Source organism: Gymnogyps californianus, chromosome 10, assembly GCF_018139145.2.
Source record: "Gymnogyps californianus isolate 813 chromosome 10, ASM1813914v2, whole genome shotgun sequence".
In the NCBI taxonomy this organism is placed as follows: Eukaryota; Metazoa; Chordata; class Aves; order Accipitriformes; family Cathartidae; genus Gymnogyps; species Gymnogyps californianus.
The window spans coordinates 5,132,688-5,145,755 of NC_059480.1; the positions used below are offsets into that span (position 1 = coordinate 5,132,688).

General features: G+C 45.9%; 1 protein-coding gene across 2 annotated transcripts in view; it reads right to left on the reverse strand.

Annotated features, from left to right (window-relative positions):
• Positions 1-13,068, reverse strand: part of GPC1 (glypican 1) — a 315,639-nt gene that overhangs the window by 211,630 nt on the left and 90,941 nt on the right. Inside the window, exon 1 of one of the 2 annotated variants that reach the window (XM_050902543.1) lies at positions 2,145-2,755. The exons of the other annotated variant lie outside the window; for it this stretch is intronic. Coding sequence (XP_050758500.1) covers positions 2,145-2,301 — 157 coding nt within the window. The 5' untranslated portion in view covers positions 2,302-2,755. Of the gene's footprint in view, positions 1-2,144; positions 2,756-13,068 lie in introns of those variants that run through there. 2 annotated transcript variants of the gene reach the window in all.

A 13,068-nucleotide genomic window follows, 5' to 3' on the forward strand; every position in this document is an offset into this window, starting at 1 on the left:
TTACAACCCCCATGGTCAGCAAGCTGAACTAATGCTGTTGAAATCAGCCTTAAGCGATGACTGAGTATTTTGACAAAATGTGGAATTATAAACTGCACGATCTTGTGCTTACTACATGTGGGGATACTGCAGGAGGGTCTCGAGACTCTTCCTTTTGGAGACAACAAACCTGGCGTCAACTTCTGCACTAACCTGCACAACTGCTAAAAAGCATACACAATACACACCACTATACTTTATTAGGAACATTTCTGAGGTTAGTATTAACGTACATCAATGTTTTAACTGTACTGGGTAAGTACTACAGCAATAGAAAAGGGCATTCCTGACTATATATCAGTCAGAAGGTAAGTATGATAATTACCAATGAAAATCATTAAGTCCGTTAGCTGTTTTAAATACCGGGCTAATAGTATCAGCAGCAGGTTTATGTGTGGAACCTTCTTCCCCCAAGCACTTCTTCATATAACTTTCCATGCGGTACTCCTCAAGTTTTTATAGCATTTATCTATATAGTTTCCCTGTTTACAGTAACAGGCAGAGATGCCCAGTTTGATACTATAATTTTAACTACTGTTGCTTAAGACTGCCAGCATACACGCTCGTAGCAACAAGCAGTAGGAAACAAAACTCCTAGTTCCTAGAAATCTTTGCGTCCTCTGTCACTTTTTGAACCTCAACAATTTGTAGGCATCAGATGTTCTACTCGCTGCTAACCTCTGATACGCAATACTTGTAACCGCAGTTCATGCGATCCTGAATGACTGCCCCGTAGTACTATCCCCGCATACAATGCTGTAGCCATCTCCACGAGTATTTATAAACATTTAGTCTTCCAAGAACTTTCCACTTGAAACATGACTGCTAATGTATTCACATTTATAATAATTAGATGCAAATTTATAAAAAGCCACTTTCTTGCTCACCTGAATTACTATTCTATTAATAGTGATGTTCAAATGATTTTGAAGTTCCCCACTGTTTAACTTCAAGGACTGCTCCTTTTATTTTGGAAATTTACTCTTGGTTGCAACTTGACAAAGAAAGCATTAATTTGTTCACAGTTATGAGACATGTATATGGTTCAGCCTTTTCCATTCATGGGTCAGATAATGAATTGGTTTCCCTCGAAAACTACACAATGAAATATTCAACATAAGGCATTCTGTAGCTTAGATGTGAACTACAAACTGCAATTTTACTGGGATGTCCCTGTAGGTTGGCTTTGGCACGTATGCCTGCATGTTTTATGCTTTGTCTGAAGGAGGAAGCTCCCACAAGTGAGGAGAAAGCTCTCGGATATGGGTCACAAGTTGGTGTATCAAAACTTAGACGAGAATTTAAAAAAATACAATACCTCAGCCTATTTCCCCCAAGCTTTCAGGAAAAAAGAAAAAGAAAAAACAAAAAAACCCAACATAAACCAGACCTTGAATATTCTTTGGCATTTCAGTAGTTTTCTGCAAAGAGGAGGAAATCAACCAAGATTTGTCCAAAACCAGAATGAAGGCAAGAGGACACACTCTGATGTAGGTTGCTCAGCTTTCCTCTATGCCTTACAAGCTTGACACAGGGTCATTTTACTCCTGCTTCATTTTTAACAAGTGACAAATACCATTTATAGGTTTGTTTCCAATCCAAAAGAAGATCAAGAGAAATCAATTCTTCTCTCTCGTAACCTTGTGGCATTTTCCAGCTCCAACACCAAAATCCGCTACAGTCTGATAATCCCGATTTCTGAAGCAAAACCCTGAAACCGTTTCAACTCTACTCAAAACAGAAGAAACGAGACAATGAAAAAAAAGAAAACCACCGCTGAACACTTGGTGCCATCACCCCCTCTCTCACAGCTTCGCTCGCATCGCCACCGCTGGAGAGAGACCCTTTCCAGTCCGGGCAGCGGCTACGAGGGGTGCTGCAAGGGGAGAGGGGGTGCCCGGCCCTCGGGGAAATCTCTCGGGTCCGACTTCTCGCCGCCCACGACCCGAGACAAACTCCAGCGGCGGCCGCGAGCGCACCCCCCGCCCCGCGGCAGCCCCGAGCCGTGCCCGCGGAACCCCCAGATGGCAGCGGCCCCGCGGGCTGCCCCAGCCCGGGGGCTCCGCGCTTTCGGCCGCCTCCCCACCGCGCTCCGCGGGACTCACCGGAGATCTCGGCCTGGGGCACGCCGCTGAGACTGAAGCCCTTGGCCCCATACAGCTGCCGGACCTCGGCGCAGCTCCTCGCCTTGCTGCCGCTGTCACCGCGAACCGGGGCGGAGGCGACACACAGCAGCCAAAATCCCCACGGGAAGAAACGCATCCTTCTCCGCTGGCCCCGCCACCTGCCGTGCGAAGGGCAAAGCCAAGGTCCCGCGGCGGGGAGGCGGCCGGGGTCCCCGGGGCGGCGCGGTGCCGGGCGGCGCGGGGTCCGGGGCGAGGCCCCCCTCCCCGGGCAGCCCCGGCGGGACGGCGCGCAGCGGGCGAGGGCGGCAGGCGGGGGAAAGCCCGGGTCTCAGGCGCTGCCGCTGCCCTCGGCGTGCGGGGAAGGCGCCGGGCAGTTCAATCCGGACGCCGCCGCGGCTCGGCGGAGGGGGCAGAGATCCAAGTTTGGCCGGGCCGGGCCGCGCCGCTTGAAAGCCCCGGAGCGTGACCGCGCAGAGGGCTTTTGTTCTTAGCGCGGCTGCATCCCCGGGCAGTCCCGCCGCGATGCTGCCGGGCTGCGGCGCCGCCGGGCCGGGCGGAGCGGGGCGGGGAGCGGGGCGGGCTGCGCGGCGGCTCCCGCGGCGCGGCTGGGCTCGGCTCGGCTGGGCTCGGTCCCTGCGTGCGGCGGCACCGCTCCACCTGCGCGCCGAGCCGGGCGGCGGGGGAGGCTCCCGAGCGAGGCAGGGCTTCCCCCGCCGGACGTGGCATCACGCCGCCCGGCGCCAATCCCGCGCAGGGCGCAGCCCCCCGCCCCGGGCCCTGGCTCCGCCCCCGCCGCCGCCGGCCCGCGCCCCCGCCGCGGGCGCTGCGCAGCGCCGGGAGCCGGGCGCCGCCGGCCCGGCCGGGCCCCGAGCCCAACGGAGGGCGGCACGAGTGCGGGCGCCGCGGGGCAGAGCCGGTCTGCCTGCCGGGCGGCTCGGGCGGAGGGCTCCGGTCCGGCCCCGGGAGCAGCCCCGAGGGCGAGGAGCATCGCTACCCCGCCTCTGCGACGGGAGGTCCCGGCTGCGGCGGCAGCGCGGACGGCCCCTCCCCGGGCAGGTTTCAAACCGGCCGTGGAGCACGGACAGCTGGGGCACTCGGGGGGTCGCACGCCGTCCTTCGGGAAGGACGCAGTGAAAACGGGCATTCAGCCCATCTTTTGTCTGCGTCGTGGTCCAGGTGCTTAACCTGAAGACCCCGCGTTTCCCCAAATTTGGTGGGAAAACCACCACATAGAAGACTTAAAAAACACTTAGCCAGACCGGTGAGTAGAAAGCATCTTAACTGACAGCCTGGGAATCCCCGCAAGGTCCTGGGGAGGCTAAAAGTTCCCCTTTAAGAGCAGATGTGGGAAGAGAGGTGATTTTCAACTACAGATTCTCAGCTTCGGAGTTTAGTTCCTACAGCAGCCTGCCAGCTCCTGACACTGGTGCTCCGCAGCTCTGCCAGCCGTGTTTTAGACTGCTTCCCACAGAACTGAGGCATCTGTGATCACCTGTGTGTCGAGGTAATGCCCGTGTGTTTCCCCCCAAATGAGCTCGCAGGCTTTTGGCCTGTATCTAACACGTTTCGCAACAAATAGAGGACCCAAAGATCACTCCTCTGAGTCTTCTGAGAGCAGTTGTTTTCTGTGGAAGAAGGAGAGGGAATCTGCCCGTGCCTCAGGCGAAGCACTTGTGTGAGCTTACACCTTACTAGACATCAGAAACCCCACACAGAAACACCACCACGGTCCCCAAAAAACCCCGGCAAAATTTATCGGAGATTGTACCTTTTGGACGAGTCACTCAGAGATGCAAAAATACGTGGGAAAGTTGGGTCGTTCATCTCGCTGCTTCAGAACTGCTTGTTCCCCTGAGGAACGAGCAAGCGACAGCAAAGTAAGAGCCCCAGGGAGGGGAAGGATGGCAGTAGGGAAGAGAAAAATTGTTGCTTTCCTATGAAATCGCCTAATGATTTCCTATTAAATCTTCCTAATTAAATTCATCTGTGAGATACGACAAAGCAGATTAAGAGGACCTAACTGCAAAGATGGAGAATTTTGTAATGAAGACACATCATTACCACCAAAAGTTAAAAACTATGAGTCAGATACACCCCATACACCCCAAATCTTAATTCTTTCACAGATGACATCGTGCCTTTTGGTCTCTTGCTGCATCCCTCAGGGATGCACAGTTTAGAAACCCAAGGCTTACAGAGTCCCAAAAACTTGGTACACCTCAGCTTGGAGCTTGCTTTGTGGGCTTTCTGGAGCATGGAAACGGGTCTTGTTCCTGGAAATAGGGGGAAAAAAATCTGCCATGGATGATGTAAAGGCTGACCTACCCTGTTTTTAAATGGGACCTCTTGTGTAAATGCAAGAGTACCGCACACGTAACAGGTTACCAAGTACATGATGTGGCACAAGGTTATTTCAGCCCTTAACTCCTGGGTATTTATTCTAATTTTATAGCCATAACACTTTCCCCACCCCAGGCTTTGAACACATCACTCGGAGACCTATGTCAGAGATCTCATCTAATTAATCCAACTACAATAACAGCAGAAAACAAGCACTAGAGGAATCCATACGTATATTGCCAGGACTACAGGAACACCAGGATCTTGGTTCCTCCTCCTGGAAAATCAAAGAGGGAAAATCAAATACTTACAGACACACAGTTAACAACGCTCTCACTTGGGTCTGTTGAGGGGAATGAACTCCAGGAATGCAAACTCCAAAGAGACAAAGTACTTGATAGAGAAGAAAGGCAGAGTCATAAACCTCTTATCTGGTCTGGCTGCTACAGAATGACTCGGGATGACACAGGGGACCAAAGTAGTATCTATTTTTCTCTTTTCCTTCTCAAAGCCTGGGGTTGGATACTTGCTGCTGTTGTATATCGAGGGCTCGCTTCCAGCTCTGCCTGAAGCAACCTTGGGGAAGCTCTCTGTGAGCTACGGCTGCACCCCAAGGTTGCAGCACGAAGCCCTCCGCAATCACACAGCTGCTGAAGTGCACTGAAATACTAACTGCTGACACGGAAAGAACTGGGACTGAAACCCTTGGGGTTTAGCCTTGGAACCATCCCCTGAGCTATAGATCATTTCACAGACCAAAGTATTTCCCTTCTTCATATACATCTCACTTCCCCAAGCTGGGTGACAACAGTGCCTGCGGCAGGGACTACAGTCATGTCATTCCTGATAAAATCCTGAGAGACCGTAGCACGCACGCTGCTTATTCACATGCACTCTGCTCTTCCCATGGTGAAACACTAGGCTACCAGCTGCCAGCACAGCTCACACTGCTAGCTCCCAAGCCCATTTCAGGAGCTAGAACTGAAGCACAAGGTCTGCCACAAACCTCTGTGATTAAGTGACCATCATCAGGTCACTTACCTCCTAAAGAGGGATAAGAGCACTTCTTATCTGACTACCTGCCTGTGAGATGCTCACATACTATCATAATGAGAAGCTTATAAGTAGACAAATTAAAAATAAACCCAAGCTGATATAAGCTCTTCAACAGAGAAGCTATCTGCAAGCCTATACAGGATCCAATCCTGAGCAAACAAATCTTAAATTATGAGGCACATCTATTCGTTTTGCTGTTAAGTTTGTATGCACATGCAGGATTTGAGCTAGGTACATTTTAAGCAAATTGAAATAAACATCTTCAAAGTGTCATGATGAAAATGTATTTTTGGCGTCCATTATAAATTTGATGTCTTCTGTGTGTATTTGAGGACCAGATCCACTTTCTGAACATTTTCAGTTAAAAGAATGGAGCTTGGCAAAAAGTGAACAAAAGATTGCCCAGTGACGGCAGAAAGAGCTGGAACTGGGGAACATAAGAAAAAGCACAGGAAAACACAAAGATGAGTAGACAAAATGCAGAGGAGGAGAAAAGCACACAGCTAGCCAGCAAGATAGTCAGAGGAAGACAGAAAATCCATCCTGCTGTGGAGATCACCTCTTGACAGTCCCGACAAAAAGCGCTGCCCACTGAAAAGCTGATCCAAGCATTATGAAGAAGCAAGAATGATGAAGAAGAGCCAAATCATCTGGCACAAGTAGGGAAAGCTACCCTTTAAAAAAAAAAAGAAGTGAACAGAGGCTTTGTACAACCTCAACTTTCACAGTGATGTCTTGTTTCTCTAGCACTTTCCAAAAGTTTTGCAATGCAGTGGACGTGCCTCTCTTTTTCATATTGATGCAAATCAAGAATTTTACAGGCAGCAACGCAATTACACCCACCAGACCTCCAGCTGGTTCCAAAATGGACCTATGCTGTGTTACAGCAACCTGGAGTCTGACAGCAAAACCAGAGCAGGAAAAAACCCGGATAACCTTATCAAATTGCATTGTATCTTTGATGCTACATAAAAGAATAGAGCATTTCCACTTGAATTCAGTCGTGTTTCTACCTTTTCCACTATGCATCAAGTACAGAGCTCGCACAGAATGGGGAGTGGGGAGAGAAAGGAGATGGGCAATGCCTAAGTGGGCTACAACTTCCTCCCTCTCACCAATGCCATGTAATGAAACCCCCGGCACCTTTCCCTTAGCTAGTTTTATGCTACTTTTGATTCTGTGGAAACATCAGAAAATCTAGCACCTTTAGATTAAAAATCTTCATCAAAGTAAGAGTATCTCAGGACCTTTTCTGCTCGTTTCTTTTAATCTCTGCTATATCTGTCTCCTACAGGATTCATGAAAGCTCTCCCCCTGCCCCCCCAACACTGGCTGGTGTTCAGCAGAAGCTGGACGTGTGTTTTGCTGAATCAAATCTAATTAAGTTATTCAGAGGATTTACTAGATTACACCTTGCTATCTACAGCTGCTTACTTCTTCACTGGATCTTTCTTCATTAGAAATCTGGCACCTCCTCCTCCCCTCTGTGCACATTCCCCTGTGAAACTTTTCTGCCATGCGCAGGAAGCACGTGTCTGGTTGTTTTGGTCACTAAAAATATCAGATCAGTCCCTTTGAATTGCTGGGACATCTATGTACAAGTGACAAATCCAGCTTGATCTCAACTGACTTCGTAAGAAGCCATTTGCCTTACAGAAATGCTAAGACTTGTTGGGATTTGTGTGTCCAGATTAATCAATCAAGAATATTGTTCAACAGATGTACAGAGTTGGGGATCCTTCCCAGGTCTTGAGGGAGCCAGATTCAGGCCCCAGGGCAAGGACGATCACAATTCTGGCTGCTGAGGAAAAGAGGAAGGGGGGCTGCACTGAGGACACGCGCAGCAGTGTACGCCAAGGCTTGGCCAACCTGCTGTTCGACCCTTCGGTGGAACACACCAATTCCCTTTAAATGCAATACTTAATTCCCCGTGTGTGGCTAGTACTCTGCAGAGGGAGATTATGAACAACTAAATAATTCAGACAGAGAATCTGGCTAATGAAGGTAATTGCCACTCTGTACTGTATTTTGAATTGAACAACCCAATTTTACAGCAGCGACTTAAAGGAATGTATTGCTTTAATGACCTCTTACAAATGACTCCACCCTGCAGGACTGTACTTGTATTATATATGAGTCAGAGATTTCCCAGTAGAAAGAAGTCTTAAAGGCCAAAAAATAAATAAATGCCATAAACTCATTAGAGAAACTGCTGCTAATTGGGTCTGCCCCAGGAAGTACATTTCATCCTTTCTGGACACGACTTTCAGTAAAGCTTTTCCCACTCCCAGCTCCCCAAAACATATGCAACAATGAACAAAGAATACGGACACGGCACTGAATCTGTTTTACGTTTGATAAGCAGAGCTTAGCTCAATAGTATGAAATGGCTCAAAATTGGCCCCAAAATTGCTAGGTTAGAAATGTGTCATTTCAGCATGCCACTACAGTGATACGTAGAAGATTTCTCCCACTTCCTGCAAAAGTTGCAATCGGACCATTTCCTCTTATCATTCAAGAGGTTATATCCAGAAGTTGACTGTTTCTGAAAGGGATTTTTCAAGTAAAAATCTCCCCTCATTCTCACTGTCATCAGTCTCTGGGCATTGGCTTAAGAAAAATGCCTGTAGGAACACACTCTGTTCCTATGAACGCTAGCTCAACAGTGTGTTCCTGAGCATTGGTCCAAGGCACATGGAAGTGGGACAGACATCCCAGACTTCTGCGAGAAAAAAATGTTACAGCCATGAAGAAAGAAACGTGTGGAGTCGCAATACAGGCATCTGGCAATGCTAATGGAACTTCTCAGCTGACACTTTATCCTCAGCTGTTGCTACATTAAACACTACAGACTAAAGCACTTAGATGAATTAATACAATTATCTTGCATTCTACTCAAGTGTTTATTTTTCCCCTCACATCCAGTTAGGTACAACATAACCTGTTTTTCTAGAGAAACTGACTGTGAGGAAACACTAACAACATTGTACTGAAAAGCACCGAACACCTTCAGTTGTGAGCAGAGGCTCTCACACTCCAGGCTTTGTCTGTGCTAAAGAAAATACTGAGTGCTGAGTGGGTGTCAGCCGGAGGTGCAGGTAAACTAGGGTTAAACACCAGCTAGCTGGCAGGACAGCTAACAGCAAATGTTCAGCAGCCTTTCACACACCGGGGAGAAAATCTGACTTTGAGTTTGGAAATGCGTCCTTCCTATGCCTTTTTCTCTGCATTGTTAGTAAGATAATTACTAGGTGACACGCATTTTTTGGCGTGTGCCAGCTTCACTTCTGATGTAACTGTACACGGGTAGAGTTACAGCTGGAATGGATTTGGGCCAGCGTGTTTTTCATTTTAAGATCTATGCATTTTGCAACACAAAGACAGTGTATGAATCCGCTATGGCTATATAACTTTAAAGGTGCTCAAAGACCAAGCCCTCAGAAGATAGTGCAATGCCAGTGAAGGTACACCAGTTTATCCTGGCTGAGGATTAAGCACCCTTATAATCCAACATCCTAGTGTAATGTTACTGTCTCTCTGGGTACTGTTTCTTTGGTCAGGACCACATAAACACCCAGTGTTGGATTTTTCAAGATGCCAGACAATGCACACCCATCTTCTTAAGATTAAAAATAGAGCTCTTAATCTGATTTAATTTCCTCAACCTGCTAGAAACCAGAGAGCATGAATACAAGAAGATATACAGACACTGGGTGTTAGAAATGATAGAACTCACCAGGACACTTAGTTCTTTCTTAAAGGGTTTTCTGTTTGTTGGTTGGTTTCTTTTTACAGTGCTTTTGAGCATAGCCTTGAAAATAAATTGTTTGTAATAGCTATGTATTTTTACATCACATATATAGTTTTTGCCTTAGGCAGGACTTTTATTCTGTGGCTAAAGGAGCAAAGCTTAGTTCCTTTGCCTCTATTGTAGCAGATGCCAGGGACATTGCTTTTTAAAGCATTTTAAATAGACGGTGGTGGACTGGGGGACCCTGGATCACACTTTCAAATCTTCCTTGCAGCCTTAGAAAAGCTAAGCAGTTAGGTGCAATGACTCACTCACACTGACATTTTTGGGAGAGAATGATGCCTTTTATAATAACATTGATATTCCTCCATTGATGTCTCAACACTGGCTAATTTAGAAAAGAAACATGTAGTGCAAGGTTGAAAGGTCACAGGCCAGCCAAAGAACTCATGAGATCATGGGACCATGAAAGAGGCTCCGGCTTTAAAATAAAATAGCCTTTTTTCTTTTTGTTTCTTTTTTTAAGGAACAGACAAACTTTTCTGAAAGGCCAGGAATTTAATCTGAACTCTTCTTTCACATACTGTACAAATAAAAACTACACTGCAGAACTACTTGGGGGGGGTTCAGTACAGTTTATCTCCAGAGGTCACTTTAATCTATATTGAGTAGAGAAAGAGAGGGAGAAGGAAGGACGCACATTTACTTTTAGAAAGCTGCCAGACCTCTTTAAGCTCTGATGTTACCATTGTCAACCCAACACCCTTCTTAGATTATTCTCCCCACAGTCTGCAATGCCTCTGCAGTCTAGTGAGTGTGAAATTAAATTATGAAATATTGGATTATTTGTGGCTGTTGTGTTCTGCTCTATCCACACTGTTCGTTTCCTTTTCCCAGTCTCCTGATTTTTCCCTGTCAGAGCTAAAGGAAAAGAATAATAAAAAAAAAAAGCTTACAATGTAATAAATTTACTTCCACGGTGTTCTCTAGACTGATGTTTGCACCCTCAACAGATTTTAACACAGATTCAGGTTTGAGACTAAAATCAGGGCCAGATTTTCTGGCTTTGAGTCCTTTCAGTGACTCCTAACCCACAAAGTATTCTTTTTTTTTTTTTCCCCCAAAAGAGAACTATGTTAGTTTCTTCCCAATATTAGGTATATATAAAACTAATTACAGTCTGATGGAGACTATCTTTCAGATTCCAAATGAAACAGAGCATCCTTTCCTTTATAAAGGAACCTGAAAATGTTAATGTTGGATTTAGAAATGGATTTGCAAAAACACAAGAGGCCTAATGTGCTGTGTTCCCTCTTCCCTCCAGTGCAGCAGCAGCTAACAAATATTATTTGTTGATGCAATGTATATAAACCATGTATCTTTAGTATGAGAATTTGTTATTAAACCAAAGCAATTAGGCACTGAGTGACTTCATAACTATAGCTGCTCAAACTGAAAAAGACAAAGTGGTTTCCTAATGGAACATGCAATTGATAAGAGAAGAAATTATTCTTTCATAGCTCATGTCTTCAGAATTTAACAAAATAAAGACTAGCTCCTACAATGAAGCACTGTACTTTAGCCTTGCTGTCCTCCCAAATTTTCATAATAAAATGCTTCATTTCTGTGCTTTCTTGGCTCTTGTTTTTGTAATGTTAATAAGGTTCATAAACTCTAAGGTAACCAAGTATAAGACACCTGTAAAGCTTACTGACCAGTGAGAAGAATTTACTTTTGAGACATATTCAAAAACATTGTTAGAAACTGCATGCATTTGCTTAACCAAGTGAGGACTTGTACTGGATACCAGTGTATCCATAGAGTTCTCTGCTTAGAAGGAGACTGAGCCAGTGTCAGAGAGCGCTATTTGCAATCTCTGACTGCCTGTCCTTCCTAACTCCAGCCTGGTGGAAACAAGAGACTCTCTCCTGACCCTCTTGACATACAAACACACAATCGTCTCAATTAAGAAGCTCATAAAGTACTTGCCTGTAAAAAATTGTAACCTGTCTTCCACTGTGACATCCTGTTCCAGGTTAACCCTGGTAGGCAGCTAAGCACCACACTGCCGCAAAACCAGTTCACAGCCATAAGTATTCACTCTTTTTCCAGGGAGAATGCTGTAATCCATTTCTTTGAAAGTCAGAATAGAGTTCAGGGCTCTTTTAGCACGTCCTTCTCACAGTGCCCCGCCATATTTCAGGGCTATTTCAGTTAGTTGCATGAAGAGTTTGGCAAAAAAAAATTAACCCCAAACCATTCCAGTCCATGCAGCATCCATCATGAAAATAATTCTAAAAGATGTCCATTTTCAATCCTATGGTCCTCCACTACGTGAATGAGTGTGCTGATGACCCTGCAGTGTGCCCATAAGTCCTTATACATGCTATGGGCTGTACTAGCGAGTCTGTGTCACTAACATCTATGTTACTAGCATCAGCCTGATAGCTCAAGTTCAATTACAAAAGCTAGTATCAGAATTTAGAGTTGTTCGTTTAAAAGCTGCTGTTGCTCCCATATCCTCAAGGCAGACAAAAGTTGACCCATCTATGGCTGCCATTGGCTTGATGGGTCACAAGGTGAAAACACCGTGCGGTGTGTCCACAATGGCCTTCTTGGGTATCAAAGCACAGCAGTGTCTGTAAGTCCTTATAAATTATACCAGTATACTATCTAACCTTCTTATGTAGGCTTAGACTATTTCCTCCCTCCTCCCATTGCTCATTTTCCACAACTCACAAATGTCTGTTTCACACAAACAAGAAAAATGAGCTGGCAAACACCCTGCCCATAACTCAATTTTAAGGCAGAGAAATACAATTTTCCCCAAATCTTTCCCTCCTAATGTTTTGTGAAATGAACTGTTCAAAACAATCTATTGAGAAGGAGCTGAAAATCCTTCCCTCCAAAAAGTAGCATAATAAATGTACTCTTCACTCTTCAAGGGATGCAGCATAGCCCACAAGAGAAAGTCCTCTTTTTCTCCATTTATGCGTTTTGATTAAGCATTCTGTTCATATGGATTTGGAAGTTTTGATGTCATCCTTTTAACTGTTGCTTTTGTATATGAAAAGCAAAAATGGAGATAGCCAAACGCAGAGAAAAACTGCAAAATTATCTTTGTTAGCTCAGTAGGGATGGCTGGAATCTCTTTTCTCAGACAAACTCCCCTTAACATCAATGGGAATTTCACATAGCTATTAAGCACAGATATCACTCTTGGCTGGAGAGATCCTGAGGCACAGACTGCTGGAAGCTCAGAGGGTGTCAGTGTGGAAGCACTGCTATACACTCTTCCCTGTAAATCCACTAGTGGCCATTGTCAGAGACAGCCCTTTGGTCTGACCCATTCTCATGTACACTTTACAGAGTTTCAATTTACTAATCTGGTTATCTGAAACCATTTCAAGTTACAGTTACATAAACAACAGCATTAAGAACTCAGGTGACTCCCAGTGAGGCTCGTTGTGCACTTAAGTGCCTCAGCAGCAGCACATTGGTTTCCCAGGATCAAGCAGCTTAGCTCCAGGGAGCCTGCACATGTAGGGTGGTGATGCTGAGGACAGACTTCTACATCTTTGTCAGGTCCTGCAGTGTGCAAGGAGCCTTCCATGAACGGCTGGGCAGTCTCAGCTCTCATGGCAGTCCAGAGGAGAGAAGTATGCTTGTGTGATATACTTAGGAATACATTTGGGGCAGTAATGGATACAAAAGAACCTCTGAGGTATCTTAATGTCTTTGGTGTGGTTCCCCTTC